A 20,933-nucleotide genomic window follows, 5' to 3' on the forward strand; every position below is an offset into this window, starting at 1 on the left:
GTTGGTGGGGGATGGCATGGGGAGAAATGCCAGATATAGGTGAGGGGGAGGAAGGCAGCAAATCACACTGCCACGTGTATACCTATGCAACAATTTTGCATGTTCTTCACATGTAACCTAAAACCTAAAATGCAATAAATAAAAAGAATTTGGCATGTAAATAACATTGTCGGAACTTGTCAGGTCTCAGGTTCAGATGTTTGCATGTGCATTTGTTCAGAACAGCGGTGAGGTATAGTCAGAGTCTTCTATTCCTACCCTCCCTTTTCTCTTGGTTTATTTAGTCATATCTGAAGCTTCCTGGTATATGGAAAAAGCCATTCATTCTCACTTTTGCCTTATGGCACAGAAACTGTAATCAAATGCTGAGATAAGAGACTCTCCCCGACTGCCACTCAATGAATTGTTGATTTGGAAGTGGCCACCATGTGTACTACCCAGAGAAAATTTTGGAAGGGATCTGCTGACCATCACTGTCCATACTGCAGCAATTTTCTAGGGAAGACCACCAGACTCTCCATTTCTATAGTTAAAGATGATATATTATCATTGATGATGTATTCTTGAATAACGTAAAGAGAGTGGATGCTACATGCTCTTACGACAAAAGTAATTACTATATGAGGTAATGCATTTGTTAATTAGATTTAGCTATTCCACAATTTTTTTTAAAGAGTTGACAAGTTTATTTTCACATTTCCCAATACAAATGAAAACTGCATCTTTTTTGCCCCACCTCTCCCCTCCAAAACTATTCTCTTTGATCAGACAGGGGAGCAAGTCTTCCTTATGCTGTTTAGAAAATCCAGCATTGCAGCAGCATGATCTCCTGGTGAAGCGGAACAGGTAATATAAAACTGATAGAATGAGGCCTCCCCTCTATCCTGATCTGTCTGGTCGAGTCATTCCAGGCCAAGTGGGCACCATCATGGGATGGGCAGGAGGTCTCATCATTGGGGCCCAGGCATCATTGGCATCTGGCCTCCCATGGGTGGCCTCATTCCAGGAGCAGGTCCCACTGGCATCATCCCAGGAGGAGGAGGGCCCATCATTGGCATCAATGTATATGTACTTCAAATCATCATGTATTTGTTTTTATTCCACAATGTATATGTACTTCAAATCATCATGTACATAATAAAATGTATGATGTTATCTGTCACTAAAAATAAATAAGAAAAATACCCTCATAACTGTGTTATATGAGTTGTGCTCCACAGTATCACTGGCCTGGCTTCCAAAGGCAGCCCTCAGCAGATTCACTGGCACTGTAGCAACTCTGCAGATGCACTTAGTAAGAAATGTTTCTATGTTCAGCATGACACGGTTGGGTTATGCTGTCTGTGGTTTCTGCTAATGCTGATTCTGGTGCACAGCCCTGCTCCTGGCATAAATGATGCTTTGAGATAAAAGAACCACAGACCGCCTCGCTACTATTAACCGAGAGAACATGTCAGGCACAGTGGCTTGCACCTGTCATTCCAGCTACTCAGGAGGACTCAGTTTTGTTGTTGCTGTTATTTTTCTGGGACCTCTTTGGGCGGATCAAAGAAGTAATGTTATATTTCTAAAGATTCCTGCTTAGAAAATTCCCAATCTCATTATCTGAAATATTTCCATCAGGTTGGTGGCTCGCCCCTGTAGTCCCAGCACTTTGGGAGGCCGAGATGAGTGGATCGCTTGAGGTCAGAAGTTCTAGATCAGCCTGGTCGACAAGGCAAAACAGTCTCTTTTAAAAACAGGAAAAATTAACCAAGAGAGATGCCATACACTATTTGGGAGGCTGAGGCAGGAGGATCATTTGAGTTTTGGGCAGGCGAGGCTGCATTGAGCCATGATCGTGCCACTGCACTCCAGCCTGAGCAATAGAGTGAGATCTTATTTCTTAAACAATAAAAATAAAAAGAAATGAATATATAATAAATGAAATATATTTCCAGTTCACTCATTTTTTCCTTCTTCTTAAGAGTATCACCATGTAATGTGCTATATTTCCCTTATTTAACTTGTTACTTTTCTATTTTCCCCTCAGAATATAAACTCCAAGAAAATAGAGATTTTTGTCTGATTTTCTTACTATTTTATCCCCATGGCCTACAATGCAACCGGCACATCGTAGGTACTAAAGAAGCGTATGTTACATGGATCAATGAATGCTGTATACATTTCAGTTTCTCAATCTATGTCCCATAGCATCCTGGTGTGTCCCAGGCAGGTTGCAGCTAAGCTAAGATTTTGTCCCTTCAACCCTGAGGATAACTGGAACCTATAGCTACAAAAAGCCTCTTCTGTATATTCCAGTGTGCTGTACTTCTTTTTTCCCCCAATATGTGCAGTGAGGCAAAAAAGCTTAGAAAGCACTGGCTGAGTTTCTTGCCATCAGCATTACTTTCAAACATTTGCTCTTCCATGGAATACATGAAAAGACAATTTCACTGAAAACCTTGTAACGTGGGAAACTTAGTGACAATTACCATTACTCAAGGGCAAATAAATGTCTCATTGAAGTTTATTTTGCAGGTGAAAACCAGATTCCAACTACATGCTAATGTAGTAATTGCATTACCAGCTTCCTCTGATATTTCTAAACCACTCAAACTCTGCATTAGTGGCTTATGACATCACCAATATCAGTTAATTTAATCTTGTTTTTTTCTTTCTTTTAGTAAAGAGGCATGTATCATTTTCCATAACAAGAGGCTATTCCATAGTGCTCATATAAATCTTCACCAATTTCTTACTCCATTAAAAGCCCTTTTCCCCTAATGTAACTGCTTCATCAGCAAACACATATTCATGTTTGCTGACTAAATATACTCATGTTGACATATTAAAGACAAACAATTAAAATTCAGAAAAAAAAATCAAAATAGATGTTCCTTTTAAATGGGGGTACAATAGTTCATTTAATCAGAAATTATTTTGTGAATTTACATAACTGTGACCTTTTAACCCCTAGGGTCTCTTCAAATGTGGCTTGCTTTGCCTAAAATGAAAAGCCACTTTTTCATCTATTTGGTCCCATAATAAATGTGAAGCCTGCTGTGCTGTTATGTAACAATAAAGATATTTTATTTTCTACAGGCTTTGTTGAAATGGGGGGTAGGAGGGAAAATCAATGTGTCACAACATCATAAAGCAACCCAGAAAATAAAGTGAGAAATAAAAAAGCCAATAAAAAATGCCCGTACAATTAACTGATGGTGTTTGAATTTCTATACCTACCAAAGTAAACTTAAAAAATCAGATGCATTTGTATGTTTCTTTTTTTTTCCTTTTTGGTTATTTTTCTGGGACTTCTTTGGGGGGATCAAAGTAAGTTATATTTCTACTAATTTCTGGTTAGAAAATTATTTCATTGAATAACTTTGCAGACTATAAGGGATGACACAACTTACCCAAACATTAAGGCTGTTAGCTAATTAGTAAGTCACATTTCTGACATAAAACCAGTGTCACAAACTAAATCTCTCTGCAATGCAGTGTTATGGCATTGCTTGCCTCATATAAAGACCAATAATATTTTAAGAGATATTTTTAAGAGCAATTACAAAGATTATGAGCCTGTTTTATTCCTTAAATTTATTTCTATTCAGGTGTAGAATTAAAACATTATAGAGTTCTGGAGATTTGTTGCACAACAATGTGAATATACTTAATATTGCTGAACTGCATATATATGGTTAAGACAGTAAATTTTATTTGTATTTTATACAACCAAAAAGTAATTTTTTTATGGAAAAATACATAGTAAAATAAGCTTCATACTATGTATAAGTTCTTTAACATTAATAAAAATACCAGAATATTGCTATTTCAAATAACAAAACATTAGAAAAATTTAATTTAAATTTTGCAATTGATTGTGGTATTTTGTTTTTAATGCATAAAGATTTATTCTTGTGAGTATTCTACAATAATTATATAACATGTAAAAGTAGAAAAATCTGAAAATAAAATTTTCTCACATTTATAAACCTTGTAATCTTGAGTAGAACAAGACACCACATCTGTCTAAGTCTCAGTTTCTATCTGTTTCACAGAGTAGATGTGTTGATTAATAAAAGTAGTCTACAGTAAGTATCGAACACATTGCTTAGCCCATTATAGATGTTCAACAAATATGAAGTTCTTTCTTTTCAGTTAAAATACAGGTTCAAAAAGTCATACCTGGCCACACTGAATTAATAGACAAAGGATTATGATGCCTGCAGTTCTGGTTACTAACAGTAATTATATCTAAAAAGTTGTTTATGATTGTTTTAGCCTTTAAATATCAACATCAGGAAATGTATATGGAAATATGGAATATAGCCTCCAATAAAATTTTTCTACACTGTATTTTATGGTAACTTTTCCTCACTAAAACGTTCTCATTAGCATATATCAGAAGTTCTCTATTTTGACATTCATGAGATTAGATGTATGCAAATTCAGAATTTTATGTCATGTGATTGTAAGCTCATTATACTAATGTCGAGTACCAACGACTATTGTCAAGGCAATACTAGACAAAGCAGTATGGAGGCTAATAATCTATAAAATCCAATTATTGTTTTATGTGGTAGCATGCATGTACCTCTGGAACAAAAGTTAGATATTTGATTAGTCAGTATAATAATTAGTTTTAATTAAGTCCTATGAGCTATATATTGATAATGGGGACCTTATAAAGTCTATTATCAAACTTTGTGTAATTGTTGATTACTGGGGTTAGAAGTAGCATCATTAATAATTGCTGGTTAATTGCAATATGTTACTTGGGATATAAATCACCAGTTGGCTGCTTTAAACATTGATTTAGTCTTCAACTGAAAGACATTTTTTGAAAACAATTTAGTAGGCATTTTAGCTAATGATCACCTATTTTAAGGCTAGTTATAGCAGATGTTATTTTCAAATATTATTTTAAGTAGCAATAACATTTTAAATATTTCTGCTCTTATTAAAATATTTTAGAACTGAAAATATTCAACATCTTTTAAATTAGAAAGGCTTACGAAAATATTCAACATCTTTTAAATTAAAAAGGCTTAATAATACTAAGGAACGGTACTGTGTAAAGTAAATGATTTCTAGTATTTGCTATTAACTTCAAAATAATGAACATAATATGTTGGTGCATTTCAGTGTTTAGTTTCTGAAGATTTTTTTTGGTAAAAATATACTTCTGGATGAGAGAAACTGTTGGTGTAAATCTTAAAATCATATCCTAAGAGTGGAAACATCCAGTGGAGAACAAGTGGACGGAAGCAGTCAGCAAGTCATTGAAGCAGTGGTCCTCCAACCATGGTTTCCACTAAAGTAACAACAGAGAAGTATTTCCTCCCTTACTAACAGCATCAATTAAATTCAACAAATGATTAGCAGCTACCTCAAATAGTTTATGGATTCAGGTTAAGCAATGAGGGTACAATCTGAAGAAAGTGAGAACAAAAGCAGAGGAAAGGCATAATAATGCACATGTGTAGAGTTGCTTCTATTTCAGATATATAATTTATTTTTATACATTTTATATTTATGTCACACATATGTAAATATGCAATAAACTATGTTTACTTGTATATACATACAGATATCAATTTTTAAAATTTATTTTGCTTTTATGTTAATATAGGTTTGGACTCCTTCAAATCCCAAACAGGTCTTTTTCATTCTCTACAAGTCCATACTATACAATCTGTTATATCTGCACATGTACAGATATAGATGAAAATAACAAATTAAGTATACAATCATTCTTGAGATAGGAAATTCATAGGGAAGACAAATGGTAGCACTCAGACGGATTCTGTATATACAGTTTTTGCTTAATAATGGAATACATTTCCACTATTCTCACATAATAATATATTAAGATATATTTTCAAGTTCATGAGTCAATAAAAATAAGACATGCTAAGGAACATTCTGAAGGAGGTATTTTACCTGAATACCCAAAGGCTGTGGCAAAAAGAACAAATGGTTACAATTTATGTATTAGCAAGCAAAAGGTAGAGTTTCCTAAAGTGGCCTTCTATATATTTTCAATAATCCTTTTTAAAATGTTTGGCAAAATAATATACTGGCAAATTATACTCTTAGAAGAAAGACTTGGTTTGTATTCCACACAGTAATCTTGAAGAAAAAAATTATATTCTTAGGCTACCCACTGCTTATAAATTATACAGTAGTATAGCTATTGTATGGAATTAGCTAAACATTCAATTCCATTTTCTCTTTATTGAGGATAATTCTGAATAGAACAAAGAACAGTATGTGTTTTAATGATGCATATGGTTACTTTAAGCAAAGTCAAATATAATCATTCAGCCCACAAAGTCAATGGACCTTGTGCCTCAGGCATCAAATAAAGCAAATATTCATATTATGTTTTGCTGTGTAGACATAATCTAAAAATGAATTCATTACACAATGATTGATCCTTTTCCCCAATAAAAAGTTCAATATCTTACAAAGAGTTATTCAAATAGATTCTAAACAAATCAAAACAGAGAAGCATTGATACATGAAATGACAGTAATGCCCAAGAAAGAAATGCTACATTTGCACATAGTAGACATTAATGTAAGTTTGTGCCTTTGCTGCCATAGAATCTGTCATATGCCTGAATAATTTTACATCTTCATGAATTTTTTATCACTTAGTTCAGCTTACTTCATTGCTGTGATTTTTGAATAAATGTTGTTTTCTACATGGATCAAATCATTAATCACTGGTCTACTGCCATTCACTTAGTTTTCCTGCTTACACCCTCAATCAGATTATTGATTTTGTGAAGTTCATATTGGATAATATGATAAGCAATCATAAACATGAAAATTAGAAGACTGATTTGAAGCATGAATATGGAGCAATGATAACGTGTACACAAATAGAAGAATTAGATTATATACATTTCAGATGATCCTGAAAGATCTTGAAAGCCCTATAAATTTTGCTGTAAATGTAGTAATAAAAATTTAAACACACAAATTTTAAATAAAATTGACACATTTAAAATGATTTTTTTAAAAAGATAGTGATAGATATCAGATAATTTTTATAATTATTTACTGGGAGAAGATAGAGGACAAGATAAACTGGACATTAATCCACATTTAAACACACAAACGCTATTTAATATTTGGTTCTCATCTTGAATTCTTGAAACTATGAATAAACTTAAAAATATAAATAAACTTTTTAACTTTAAAGGATACAAAAAATATTGTGTTTGACGTAAAATTTGAAAAGTATTGATGTTTATTTTAGCAATAACCTAAGATACAAAATTAGATAGAGGCCACAATATATGACAAATTTAGCCTAGTGAACTAAGAGAAGTGGCCTGACCATCAGAAAACAAATATCTCCAGTTCTGCTCTGCCACTAATTAATTGTAAGAACTCAGGAAACTAACTTGTTTTATGGTTAGGTCTTTAGAAATAGCAGAATAGCGATCTGATATTCAATTTGATAGTCTTATTTTTCTTCTTTTGAAGGCAATATTTTTTTGTGCAGCTGTTAGGCTAAAGCCATTAATTCCCAGCATAAAACGGACAATGAGTATGTTTGTATATACAATCATTTATACATATATATTAAATTTTCTAGTTAGCATGCATATGCATTTTTCATTTTATAATTTATCCACTAAGATATATTTCTGACTTATTTTTTAATTTGTAAAAAATATGTATTTCTGCTTGGTGTAATGGCACATGCCTTTCATCCCAGCCACTTGGCTGAGGAAGAAGAATTGAGCCCAGGAGTTTGAATTCATCCTGAACTTCACTGCAAGACCCCATCTCAAACAAGCAAATAAGAAAGAAAAAACATAGAGACAGAGAATGAAATGTGTATGTATCAATACATACATAATACTCATACCAATTAGCCTACATTGAAATTTTGCATATGTGCTTATTTATGATTTTTCTTATTAGGAGAGAGAAGCAAAGTGTTTAGAGATCGATAAGACTAGATTTAGAGTTGAGAGCATAGCAACTGAATATTCAATAACGTTACTTACAAACATATTTGAAAATGCTTTGAAAATTAATTAATACAACATATTAGTTGTAGACATAATACTTTCAATATCTTTGGGAGAGGGCTCTTCCATAAATGTCCTACTAAAGTTTATGAAGCAATGTACTGAACTGTTAAGGATTCTGGAAAAATCTGCATCTTAAAGCTCCATGTTAGGATAATACAGAGAAATAAAACTTTGTGATAAAAAAAGTCAATAAAAGCAAGAGATTAATGAGCAGTTTTGGTTACTCTGTAGGTGAAGGTAGGGAAATGGCATGAGGGCCATCTTAAGACCAACTGGCTCAACTGAGCAGCCTATTTTATAAAATCCAGCTACATGGAGTAGGGGGCTGTTTCAAAACTCAAAGCTCAGGTATTTCCACTTCATTAGAAGAAAAATCCCCAGATATTAGGATGTGAGATAACATGGAAATATGTGTAGCTGCTGACCCTTTGTTTTGTTTATCTAACAGGAGCTTCATTAACTCACCTCACTTCAATGCAAGGAGAACATATATGTATATATATATATGTAGGAATAGGAGTATGTATACACATTTACATGTAAGTATTAAGTATACACATATTTATATATACTTACATATACGTATTAAATATATACATATTTATATATACTTATCTATAAGTATGAAGTAAATATGTTGAAGTACATATAAGTATGTATTTCTTTTAAGTAATACATTCCATTTGAATGAGGAAATGAGAGAATTCAATTGTCAAGAATGGCCTACTGCTTAAAACAGCCTCTTATTAAACTCGGTTTCCAGGACACACCTGGTGAAATGAAGCACCAATTAAGCTTGACAAGAAGGCTTTCCAAATTATTTCAGTTTGCTCTAAAAATGTCTTTTAGTTCTTTTTAAAAATTTGCCAAAACCTAAATCAAACACCATTTTCTTAGTAATTACACGTTGAAGGATGTAATCATTGCAGCTTCTGAAACAGAGAGACCGGTAGCCCTGCTTGGGAATTTTCCCACAGTTGCTTTTGCTAATGTACTAATGAACCATTGTCACAATGGAGCCAACCTGGCATTAGCACTTACAATAAATTTACTGCAAGAACACTGCTGTTTGTAATTAGCTCTTCATTACACAATCAGGCTGATTTAGAGAAACTCTCATATGATTTGCCCAGCAAATGAAGCAATATAATTACACTTCACTTGAAATCAACAAATTAGACTGCTGTTTGCAATTGGCTATATTATGTACTATTAGTGCCCAGGCAATCGCAGGCCTGTTGCTTCCTTTAAAGTAGAGTAAGCCTAATTAAAACACTGAATATTTCTGTATATACAAGAACAGCTACAAAATGGTCACTTTTTTTTAACAATTAAAGAAGAAAGCCAAGATTTATGTTCAGAATATTTTACACTGAGCTCAAGCCATGACCATTTAAGGCTCTTATAACAGAAATCAGAAGCTAAACCATAACAGGAGGAAATGAAAAATTTATTTTTGAATCAAATTATTTTCTAGCTAGGGCACATGAGAATTGAGTAAGACTCCAATTAGGTTAAGACAGAGTAATAAGCTTTTCATTCAGTTTGGGTGTTTCTCAGCACTAGGTATTTAGTACTTGTCAGCTATTATAATGGCTGGTGTTCATCACTTCTCACTGGGTTTTGACTCTGGAGAATGCTACCCTTCAGAGTTGTAATAATCACTGCGGGGAGTAGTTGGTAAGAGTTTTAGAGAAGGGTTGCCTAATGTGGCAAATAAAAATACAAGACATTTAGTTAAATATAGGCATCCTGTATTTTATCTGGGAACCTTATTTTAAGTCATTTAGGGTGTGCTTCTCTGTGTTAAGCTGAGGATATGCATATATACACACATACAGAGAGAGAGAGGGAGGGAGAGAGAGAAATAAATAAATAAAAGTACATCCAGATAATAAGCCTACCCCTGGGCTGTGCATGCAATAAATTTGTAAAATAATTAATTCCTTAAAAGACAATAGATTAAAAAATAATTTCCAATGGATCAATGACTTTTGGGTAGTATTGTGCCTCTCCACTACGTATATTGTATATACATATACATATATATGTATATATGTATGTGCCTCTCCACAATGTATATTTCTTTAATTCAGGGACTGTCACTTTGTTTCTATATTCCAGATAGTTGGCATTTAATAAATGTATTAAACTTTTTTTAATAAATTAACAAAAGAAGATTCAGTGGCTTACAACAGACCGATAAAATATTCTATGGTAGAGTTAATACTTCCATTCAAAGATCCATTGCTTTAGAAACATAATGTAAATTCTTCTTCCTGTGAATATATGCAATCTTTTTAAAAGTGATATATGTGTATATGTGTCTATGCAAACATATGCTCCTTCAGTTAATGTTTTTTGATATATTAAATGATGATTTATATTGTACATATTTGTCATTCAGTTTAATTGTAGTTTCATGAAATCTAGTTATTTAAGACAATTTTTGGCTGATGATAAGAAAAAGACTTCTATCTCCTTGCCAAACCCTGAATTAATTATTTTATTTAAAAATTTATTTAATAAGTTAGTTCATGAAAGATTTAGAACTTCTTAAATGTGTTCAATGAGTTCTCTTCAGGACATGTATGGTCAAATATACCTGTGTTCTATCTTATTTATTACCTCAATTGTCCCTCATTCTCAAAGGGAACAACTCTGAATAAGATTTACGGTTTATATAACCCTTTGCTAATGTTTCAGAATGAGTGTGCATATTGAGCTGGGACAAGAAGATCCCATTCTGTAGTTTTCTGATGTATTTTGCTTTGAGGTGAAGAGGAAGTTTGAAAGTTCATTGGATTTTGAGCCTAACTCTGGACTGTGCTGGCTCTGAGATGTGTTCCCAGGTCAGACACTGGGAAATGAACAATGCCATATCTTTGAACAACCTACTAGACTTTATCTTGTAATTTGTAATTTCTAATTTGAGTAGCATTTCACTGTTTCATTCCTTTCTACAAATTATGTGAAGACACCAACTAACCAAGATCTTTAGAGCAGTAGACCTAAGAAAGTTAATTCCAAAAAATGAATTAAATATAGGAGAACTGGGCTACAAGTTTAAATGTTGGAGAATTGGGCTACAATATCAAGTATAATGACCTGAAATACTTTCCAAGATGTGCCGAGCTGTATTCATTCATTTGTTTCTATAGTAAAAATCACACACTTTAGATTTGTTCCTTTTTACCCTTGACTTCTATTTCTCTTACTTTGAATATTCCAATATCTAGTTAAATGACCAAACACCTCAGTTTTAGTAAATGTGTCCCCTTTGCTTTGTAGCAGATGTGTGTTCATTTGTATTCTGATCGTGTTAAGAAGTAAGCTTTTTTCACAAGATTCGTCAAAAAAATATTTCTATAACAATTTAAAAACAACCGTCTTTTTGAAATCCTTTCTATTTGTGGTGGCATACTACTCCTCAATGCAATAGCAGTGTTTTACTGAAGAATTAAAGGAACATTTCAAAAAAATGAAAATTTTTCTCTTTAAAATTATATCCTTTACCTTTCCAACAATGGCAGTTAACTGCTTTGGAGTTTAAATTATGCTTTAAGTTTATTTCGGTAGTAGAAACTATGTTACTGAAAGGTAGCAGTGCCACTGACCTCATTGAGAGATTTCTTCATGTTATCTTTTAAAATAACAAGTGTATAAATCATTTTGTAGAGAATGCTGAGCCTATCAGTTGACCATAGATTCAATTTCAAGAATATAAGGAAAAAATCATTTTAGTAATCACGGGGACAACATCACAGTGTTAAGTTCATTGCACTAAACCAGACAGACAGTACAGAACAAAGCCTAAAGCTCCCAAAAAAAGAGAGTTGGAAAAATTTACCCTTCCTGGAGACCTACAGGCTACAATGAAATAGTACCATTTATTGAAGATATTTCACATGAAGTAGAACTATCATCAGAAAGTATTTTCATTAAACTAAGTAGGAAGTATGGTGAACACAGATGTTGATGTCTGGAAAATCTTTCTTCTAGGAGGGGAGTTCTTTGTCTGTTAATAAAAATCTCTTTCTCTTTTGGCTTCTTTCTTTCACCCGTCACCCTCCCTTCTTCCTCCAGAAGTCAGGGACGGTGTAGTGCTAGTAGTAAATAGCTTAAAATATTCTTCACTGGATTTTATCATCACTAATAAATAAAAACTTCAGCTGTCTATGATTATTTTAATTTCTATGGGTTTGCTTCTGAAGTATACATTTCATATCTACAGTATAATTTAATTTAGCCACAAATACAATAAAATAACTTTCTAGAAGCACAGGTTCTCTAATAAAGTATGTTAAAGAGTATGTGTATACTTAAATAAGGTCATAAATTTATAGGAAGAAAATAAAAGTGAACATTGACTTCAAAGTTATTTTTTAAAAATAGAGAAAGTATAAATGAGAAATGAACTATTTTTTTTCCAATTGAAAAGCATTTGCAGTGACTGGGAAATTTTACATGGTGAGATATAACTCCTTCATAAATCCTTCAGAAAGTTAAAACAAAGTGAGATTTAACTCCTATAAAAATGGCCATAACAGAGCTAACAGCTTGAAAACTAGATTTGTAATGTCATATAGAGTATTAAATTTAGCTTTATTTTCTCCTTTACTGGAATTAAAATTAGTTTAAAAAATGATACTAATAGACAACACAATTTACTAATTGTGAATTTTAAGCAGCAAAACTTTATAGAAGCCAAGACTATATTTAAGAAGAGAAGGATAAAGCTCTTTGTGATTTGTGCACATTTCCCAATTGGATGTGTGTGGGTGTGTGTGTGGGTGGGTGTGGGTTTCATATACAATTTATTGTTCCTCTAAAAGAAACAACACAAATGAAAGAATATTGAAGTTAACATGGAAGAATGGAACTTTGCAAAAGGACAAGAGAATTACCTTTCAGCATGTCACTAACAAAATAAAAGGATGATTTGGATTTGCTTTTTTTCTGTCTTCTCTATGCTAGGTGATTTAGTCTCCAATTGTCTTCTTTATCATCTGTCATGAAATGTTTTGCACTTAAGTTTCATTTCACAAAAATAAAACTTCTCCTGTGAAACATCTATTACTCTTAGTAAACAAACATACAGTCAAGGATGTCAGTAGCGTGGTCATGTCTAGTAGACACAATCTTTAAAGGTCTGACTTCACATCAAGTAGGTTCTTCCAGAAGGAAACATTGTCAGAATCCCTCATGCTGTGCTCTTATGTGGTCTGCTTTCCTCTCTAACCTTTGGTGCCATCATGCTAACACTATCCTACTCTTGCCTTTTTTTTTTTTTTTTTTTTTTTTTTTTTTTNTTTTTTTTTTTTTTAGATGCAGTCTTGCTCTGTCTTCCAGGCTGGAGAGCAATGGTGCAATCTCAGTTCCCTGCAACCTCTGCCTCCTGGGTTCAAAGGATTATCCTGCCTCAGCCCCCTGAGCAGCTGGGATTACAGATGGCTGCCACCGTGCCCAGCTAATTTTTTAGTAGAGACAGTGTTTCTCCATGGTGGCCAGGCTGGTCTCGAACTCCTGACTTCAGGTGATCCACTTGCCTCTGCCTCCCAAAGTGCTGGGATTACAGGCATGAGCCTTGATGCCCAGCCTACACTTTCCCTTTCTGCGAGTCTTGCTCTCCTCCTATTTCCATTCCTTAGATGCTGCTGCTCTTATGTTTAGGACCTGCCACACCACCTTCAAGAAGGGGTCATGAGTTCATGCCAAGTCTTTCAACTCCTAAACTCTCTAGAGTCTCCTGTGGCTTTTACAGTCTAACATGGATTTTTGACATATGCCACAGCTCTTGTCTTTGCTCATCTATAAGACTAACTATTTCTTGTCCCCTATTTATCATTATATAATGCTTGGGATTCATTATCAATGCAGTTTTGATGGTTTTCTGTTAGATTCTTGTCCATATTGACAAAAATATGGTGTCAAATCAATTTTGCAAAATTAAAATTTATTAGAATTCGGTTTCCTTAGAGGTTAATAGTAGTAGTATAATGCAAGTACTAGGTAAGTGCCAGAGAAACTTCTGTTAATCTTTGAGCTTTACGTAGCACTTACTAATCCTATTAATAATCTCAAAACACTAAAGCACGTATTTGTTAGACACAAAGGACACAAAGCAAGTAGGTGATAATTGAGGGCTGAGAGTTCCGATTAGCACACTTGAGATTTTTCTAAAATTTTTAAAGGGCACAAATCTAAAACTGAAAAATCTGGGGTAAGGGTGTTTTGGCTATTATAAATTTCAGGAAAAATAAACGGCTAAACCACCTAGAACTGGTTTATGCTTATATGTCTGAGAAAAGAATAACATAGGAGTAGATGAGAGGAGCAAGCTTTTAAATACCTATATGAAGATAAAAAGAAAACCTTCTTGTTTGAAGTTAAGTAAAACTATCTTGACAAATAATAACTTTAGGGAAAAAATTTTTTTTGAAGGGAAATAAAATAAGTCTGCATTTAAGCATCATGCTTTAATTTTTTGGTTACATTCTATTTTGCTGGTGAATGAGAAAAATTCATTGATTTACGCAAAAAGTTTTATTTTTCTGCACAATGAGTAAAGCAGGATAACAAAATCATATGGAGATTGAAGTGACACATACCTAGGACTCCTGCCATGTGAAGTCAGAATAGATCAGAAATAATATTTATTTAACAATACCTTAAACAATAAATTTATTTAAATTAGATTGTTAGAATGTAGTATGGGAGCCTGAAAATGATTTCTTGGATCTCTGAGTTGTTCACATGAATGCACACTACTCAGTGGCCACTGAAATTTTTGAAATTCAGAGAAGAAAAATTATTGATAATTCAGTAATATTAATGAAGACAGTTTATACCAAAAGCATATATCATGCAAATCAAGTGTTTTCTATTTACTCTGCATATAGTTATTTTCTTAATATAAAGATTTTAGAAAACAAAGGCTAGCCAAAACAAAAATTCATGCAATACTTTGACTAGAGTTAAACATTGTCAACTCTTTATAATACATATTTGCGGTTATATATGTCTATGTAAATCTATACAGGCAGAGCTATTTTATTGCTAAAAATCAATTGCTCTATTTAATGTATGATGATATAATTATTTCATATTAACTCCACATGGGAAACAATATCTGCTTCACATGCTCTATGATCCAGAAGGCAGATTAACTATGTGTACTGACCAGGTAAAAAGTAGTGGTAACAAAATGTATATTTTAACATATTTACATTAATTTTTCAGTAAAATGAAGCTATCATCAAGAGACAGCATACTGATTTTTTTGTATGCTAATTTCAGTACTGTTTGATTTGAGTCTCTGTAGAGGTGGGTACCATAACCTTTTCAGTGCCCAGGGTCTTTAGATTTTCGGTCAGCTTGTCCATAAGAAACAAAAGAAACATTGGTAAGGGCAGGGTAGTGGCAAAAGAAACTCTAAAAAACACTTAAAACCAAGCCCATAAATACAAATTAACATAACTCTATTTCTGTGTCACCAAATATACTTTATAAAATTATTTTTAGGGATTGAATATATTTGTAGAGTTGATATATTATACTTAAAGAACCAAAATCTTCTTGCAGATGTCCATGTAGTTTCCTATTATCAAGAAGCCATTTCATAGGTTACCTTAGTGCAATAAAGAATACATACTCTTTAACTTAGTACTGTCATTTTCTTTCTTTTATCCCAACACATAACTCAAGCAATAAATGACTGCAAACCTTGTCTTATTTTGAAGGTCAGTGCCAGCCTCTAATGGATTAAATTTAATAGCACTGCTCCTGCCTCCTGCTTATCAGACAAGGATGCCCTCAATGAGATATGAAAAAGAATAGCACTCACTTCATCATCAGCCTTTGTTTTCATAAATGCCACTGAATATATATTTATTTTATTAATGAAAGATCAGTAGCCGTCACATCTTGTTATTTTGACAGCTCATTTTGACATTGGTCCATCAAGATCACTTCTTCTCAGCACTGACTAATCTTTTTAATAAACCTTAACTCCTTTTGTTCCTGTTCTATTGTCATAATTTAAGAATGTGTAATTGTTTTCCTAATTTTATCTCCATAAAATATGTAATGTTGACAGCTAGAATTTTGTTAATGTAAATTTATTTTGTCATCATACTAAGAGTACATGATAAAGAAATTTTACAAAATATATTCTACTTTAGAAATAGAAGAGAAAAGGCAATTGCCTGATGGTTGGGATGCAGTTAGGGAAGACAGTAGAAAGAGTTAAGAATAATAAATAATACAAAGAAGGATAGAAGAATCTAAAAGTAAAATGAAAGAAAGACTTTTAGTCTGTACTATACTGACAACAATTATATTTAGAAGATAAAAATAAGAGATACTTCTAAGACAGTTAAGTCAATTTTTATTACAACCATAAATGTAGAGCTCACATAAGGTGAGTGATTTGCTATATGGCTATAACTACTCAACTCAAAAGGTCCTTGAATGTGTAAGAAATTAGCATGTGGCTCTCAGTGTTTCAATGATTACGCACTCTAACATTATAACTGTAGGGCAAAATATAACTTCTAAATCGTTCCCTCAAATTCCAGTAGGTGTCAAGGAGATCAATGGATTTCTATTAGCATCTAATGTGAACTCTAATATGAAAGAATTAACATTAATACCCCAAATAAATTTATATGTATTATGAAGACTCCTAAAAGAGTTAGTATCTATCATAGACACATTATATACTATAATTTCTAAGGTTCGCACATAAGCTCATAGACTCACATGAACAGACACATGTATATATACACCTAAGTAGCTTCCCATCATGTAGATTCCATCTCAAATTTACATTTTGATGCTTACCAAAGTTTTCTAGCTTTGTTAGTCATTGTAAGATATAATGGTAGAAAAAGTCTGCATTAACAATATAAATTTCAAGGACAGATTATGCATGATTTTAAAATTTATAAAGAGCATTTCTAATGATGGATGTTTTGTCATTAGTCCTGAAAGTAAGTAAACAAAATGTACTGGATGACTTAATTAACTCTTGCATTCAACAAAATGTGCCAAATTAAAATTGTCTTTTAATTGGAACATACTGATAATTATATAACAATAAAGTGGCATCCATGCAATTCTCTGAATACTTTCTATTTTTTTTAACTCAAGCCCTGACAATATGTTATCATCAACAAACCTCACATATCCTAGAATTTAGGACTACAAGTTTGTTGAAACCGAGCTAGGGTTGTAGTCAAAGTTGCCACAAACATAACTGTACAGGCAAGTGGTTTTATTGAGGACTGGTCTTAAGAAGAAAAATATCATTGAGTTTAGGCACTGAATGGAAACCATCTCTGATTTTCAGAAACCCCTCACTTAGCTTGTACTTCCATAAACATTATTGGAAGCTACAGATATGGGTTGCTGAGATTTTTTTCTTTTTTTCTTGAGATTTTTGTTGTTGATAAAAAGCGTTATCAACTCCAAAATAAATAATAGATCTCACATTAAATGTCTTTGCTACAGTGAGAACAATGGTAAATCAAAACATGTGGAATATAGAGCCTTAGACTAAAAAAAAAATAATAAATGGTAATTGCAGTTACACAGGCTTTAGAGTAGAAGAAGGCAGGTTTCCTGGCAACATGAAGAGTAACAGGTAAGACACTTTCAAACTCCAGCTGCCTGAAGAAGGGCTCAGGTCAAGGAGAAAGAAGAAACTGATGTCAGTGTTTTATAGCTAGTACAAGGAAAAATACATGTATTTGACACACACAGTTTTCGGCTATCAGGGAAGGAGTTTTTTCTGAAGTTGACAAAATGTGGGTATGCTGGAGTGTTTCCATGACTTTTATTCTAATGGAATGGTGGGAGGAGGACTAGTTTGATTTAATCACTTGCTGCTTCTGTACACATTGATTTAGCCTCTTGAGTTGGTTTACCTATGCATGAAGTCAGAGAAAGAAGCAGTGAGTTCCAAAGGTTTATAGACTCATTTTTGCCCTCAGGGAGGCTGTATCAAGTTTTATATTAATTAAATATTAATTTTGCCGATTGATTTCCACTAAAATTGTATTCATGTTTAAATTTTTGAAACTAATTTTTGCCCCTATTAAAAACCTTTGCTTTTTACTCTTCTTTAAATCTGTAATATTTCACCTCTTGTATCAGTAATTATCTTGGGAAATTGGAGTTCAGGTATTATACTTTTTCTTTACTGAACTACATTAAGTCATACTTCTACAGGTAACATAATATACATGGTCAATTTGTTTTTCAAAGGTCTGATAACTCAGAATATATTTTATTTTAGGAAAAACATCTAAACTTGTTATATACTCCTGTGCCATTAACTCAAAAATAATACATTCAAGAGAAAATCATTGTATATTGACAATAACAAGAAAGACTAAAGGTCACAAGGTAACAATAAAAATATAATATTAATTGTTGCCCAAAGAATTCTGATTAAGATAAAAAATGAAAACATACAAAAAGCAGAGATTTACAACTTTTCTGTTTGACCCTGATAAATAAAATTATGTAGGTATTTTGGACATAAATTGATTAATAATCATTTCATAAATATAGAATGCTCCTAAAGCTAGTGAAAGCCTGTCAATTTATAATTTGGGGAGATTCTGTCATCAGGTGCTTTGCAGTTTCAATAATCCTGAAAATAAAGATTGAAAACATATAAAGAAACTGCTGTTTATCCTAGCATCTTCTGATGAAGTAACAGAAGATATTTGAAACACAGCTGATGAGTATAATTTAATATAAATGATAGTAACAGCTGCAATTTCTGTGTGGCAGGTAGCATAGAAGCAGTCAAAGCGGACCAAATACAGCATGCTAAAACCATTTCATATACAAGGGCTCTCCATTAGTGAATATCTGCTTGTCAGGAAAGCTGTCAGCACGCTAGAAGAAAATGTAACTGCCTCAGCTTTCTTCTTTTTCAAGTGATAAAAGAAGAAAATAAATTGCAGGCCTACTACTAATTTATGTATATATGGCTTTTTTTTTGAAGTTGGGAACACATATGTATTATATCAAAGAAACTCCTTGGCCCTCACATTATGTTACATGAATAAAAAAAAAAAAATTACGGTTATAATTCACTTTCATTATATGTTTGAAAACACTTTTCAATAAAGAGAAAAATACAGAAACAGTTTAATGTTAGCTAATTATTACATACTTAAATTAGCAAGTATAAAGTAATTATAATTAGTAATAAAGTTGTGGTATAAAGAAATTCATCAAAATTTAGAAATTTTATAGACTTATAAAAGCCAGATTATCTGTGTACAGGTTTTTAAAATAATATTAGACATTAACAATCAACTATCTACATCTCTGTTATTTAACACAATTTTTATAAAACTTTTATGTGTGGTTTCTTTAGTCATAAACAGTGGGAATAATATATATTCTGTTTATCAATTTATTTATACCTCCAATATAAATGACTGAATTTAAATTGTGGTAAAAATTGAACACAAATATAAAATCAACACCGTTTTTTGAATTGTAAGCAGAAACCTGAATAAATTAACATTAAAAGATAGTTTGAATAATTAAGGAATTACAGAAGTAAAAATCAAGCATGTAATGAAAGTAGTTACATAAAGCCCAGTAGTCAGATATTCATTACCATATTTAATTGAATATAACAGCATCACTGGTGGGGCTGTCACAGGGAAATCTTGAAGACAAAATACATGTCATTTGCACCCTCAAAGTATTTTTGTATGCTAAAGATTTTATATATCAGAAATGTTCAATTAAGCAAAAGATGGGATTTTTAAGAGAGACATTAAGATTCACCATTTAGTGTGTCATTAATGAACACATATGATGTTCCCTGAAAATTAAACTTAAGTTAATAATCTGCTACTCAGAGTAGTTGGAGCCTCTCTGTTGTCTCTTTATTTTGTTTAATGGCAAATTTGGCCTGAGGATAGTTACGCTTGAGCTCCAGAGAAGCTTCAGAGCTTCATGGGAAAGAAGCAGAGAAGGCACTTTGTAACAATTCTGGGACAGATATGTGGAGGGTTTATATTGCCCAGTTCATAGAATGTTACCTTATTCTCATTTTTCTCAAATGTTTTCTCCTAAGGGGCAGACACTCACATGTTCTATTACAAAGTCATCATAGTCACCTGTGCTGTGTTCATATATAGCAGCAGTCCCCTTTTTGATGTCAGGGATCGGTTTCATGGAAGACAATTTTTCTACCAGGGAAGGTGGATGGTTTGGGGATGAAACTGTTCCACCTCAGATCATTGGCATTAGATTCTCATAAGGATGGTGCAACCTAGATCCCCAGCATGCACAGTTCACAATAGGGCTTGTGCTCCAATGAGAGCCTAATGCCACCGCTGATCTAACAGGACGTGGAGCTCAGGCAGCTATGCTCACTGGCCTGCCACTCACATCCTGCTGCATGTCCCATCTCCTAACAGGCCTCAGACTGATACAAGTCCACAGCCTGGGGGTCATGGACCCCTGATAAACAGTCATCCTCATTAGATGAAAACAAAGGTGGAGAGAACTTGCTCCTTTTCCCAAAGGTCAAAAACCCAATAAGCTAAGCAGGAGAGATTCAAACCCACAAACCGGGCACCAGAACTAGGACAATTTTTAATGTTATTTTGTGTCTGCAAGAGCTAGAAACACACAGATTTTACACAAATTCATTCATTAAGCAGTTATGTTTTTCTCTACAAGAAAAACTTTCAGCCAGAGCAACTGTTTCTTTAAATACTGTAAATTGGCCAGGCATGGTGGCTCATGTCTACAATCCCAGTACTTAGGGAGACCGAGGAAGGAGGATTCCTTGAGTCCACAAAGCGAGATGGCTCTATATTAAAAAAAAAAAAAAAAAAAAAAAAATTAG

At 33.0% G+C, this 20,933-nt stretch overlaps 1 protein-coding gene across 1 annotated transcript in view; it reads left to right on the top strand.

Annotated features, from left to right (window-relative positions):
• Positions 1 to 865: 865 nt before the first annotated feature.
• Positions 866 to 20,933, top strand: part of LOC108295031 (ubiquitin-conjugating enzyme E2 N-like) — a 34,707-nt gene continuing 14,639 nt past the window's right edge. Inside the window, exons 1-2 of the mRNA XM_037734422.1 lie at positions 866 to 1,062; positions 1,221 to 1,294. Of these exons, the coding sequence (XP_037590350.1) occupies positions 866 to 1,062; positions 1,221 to 1,294 (271 nt within the window). The remainder of the gene's footprint in view (positions 1,063 to 1,220; positions 1,295 to 20,933) is intronic.

Source organism: Cebus imitator, unplaced genomic scaffold (assembly GCF_001604975.1).
Source record: "Cebus imitator isolate Cc_AM_T3 unplaced genomic scaffold, Cebus_imitator-1.0 Scaffold615, whole genome shotgun sequence".
NCBI lineage: Eukaryota > Metazoa > Chordata > Mammalia > Primates > Cebidae > Cebus > Cebus imitator.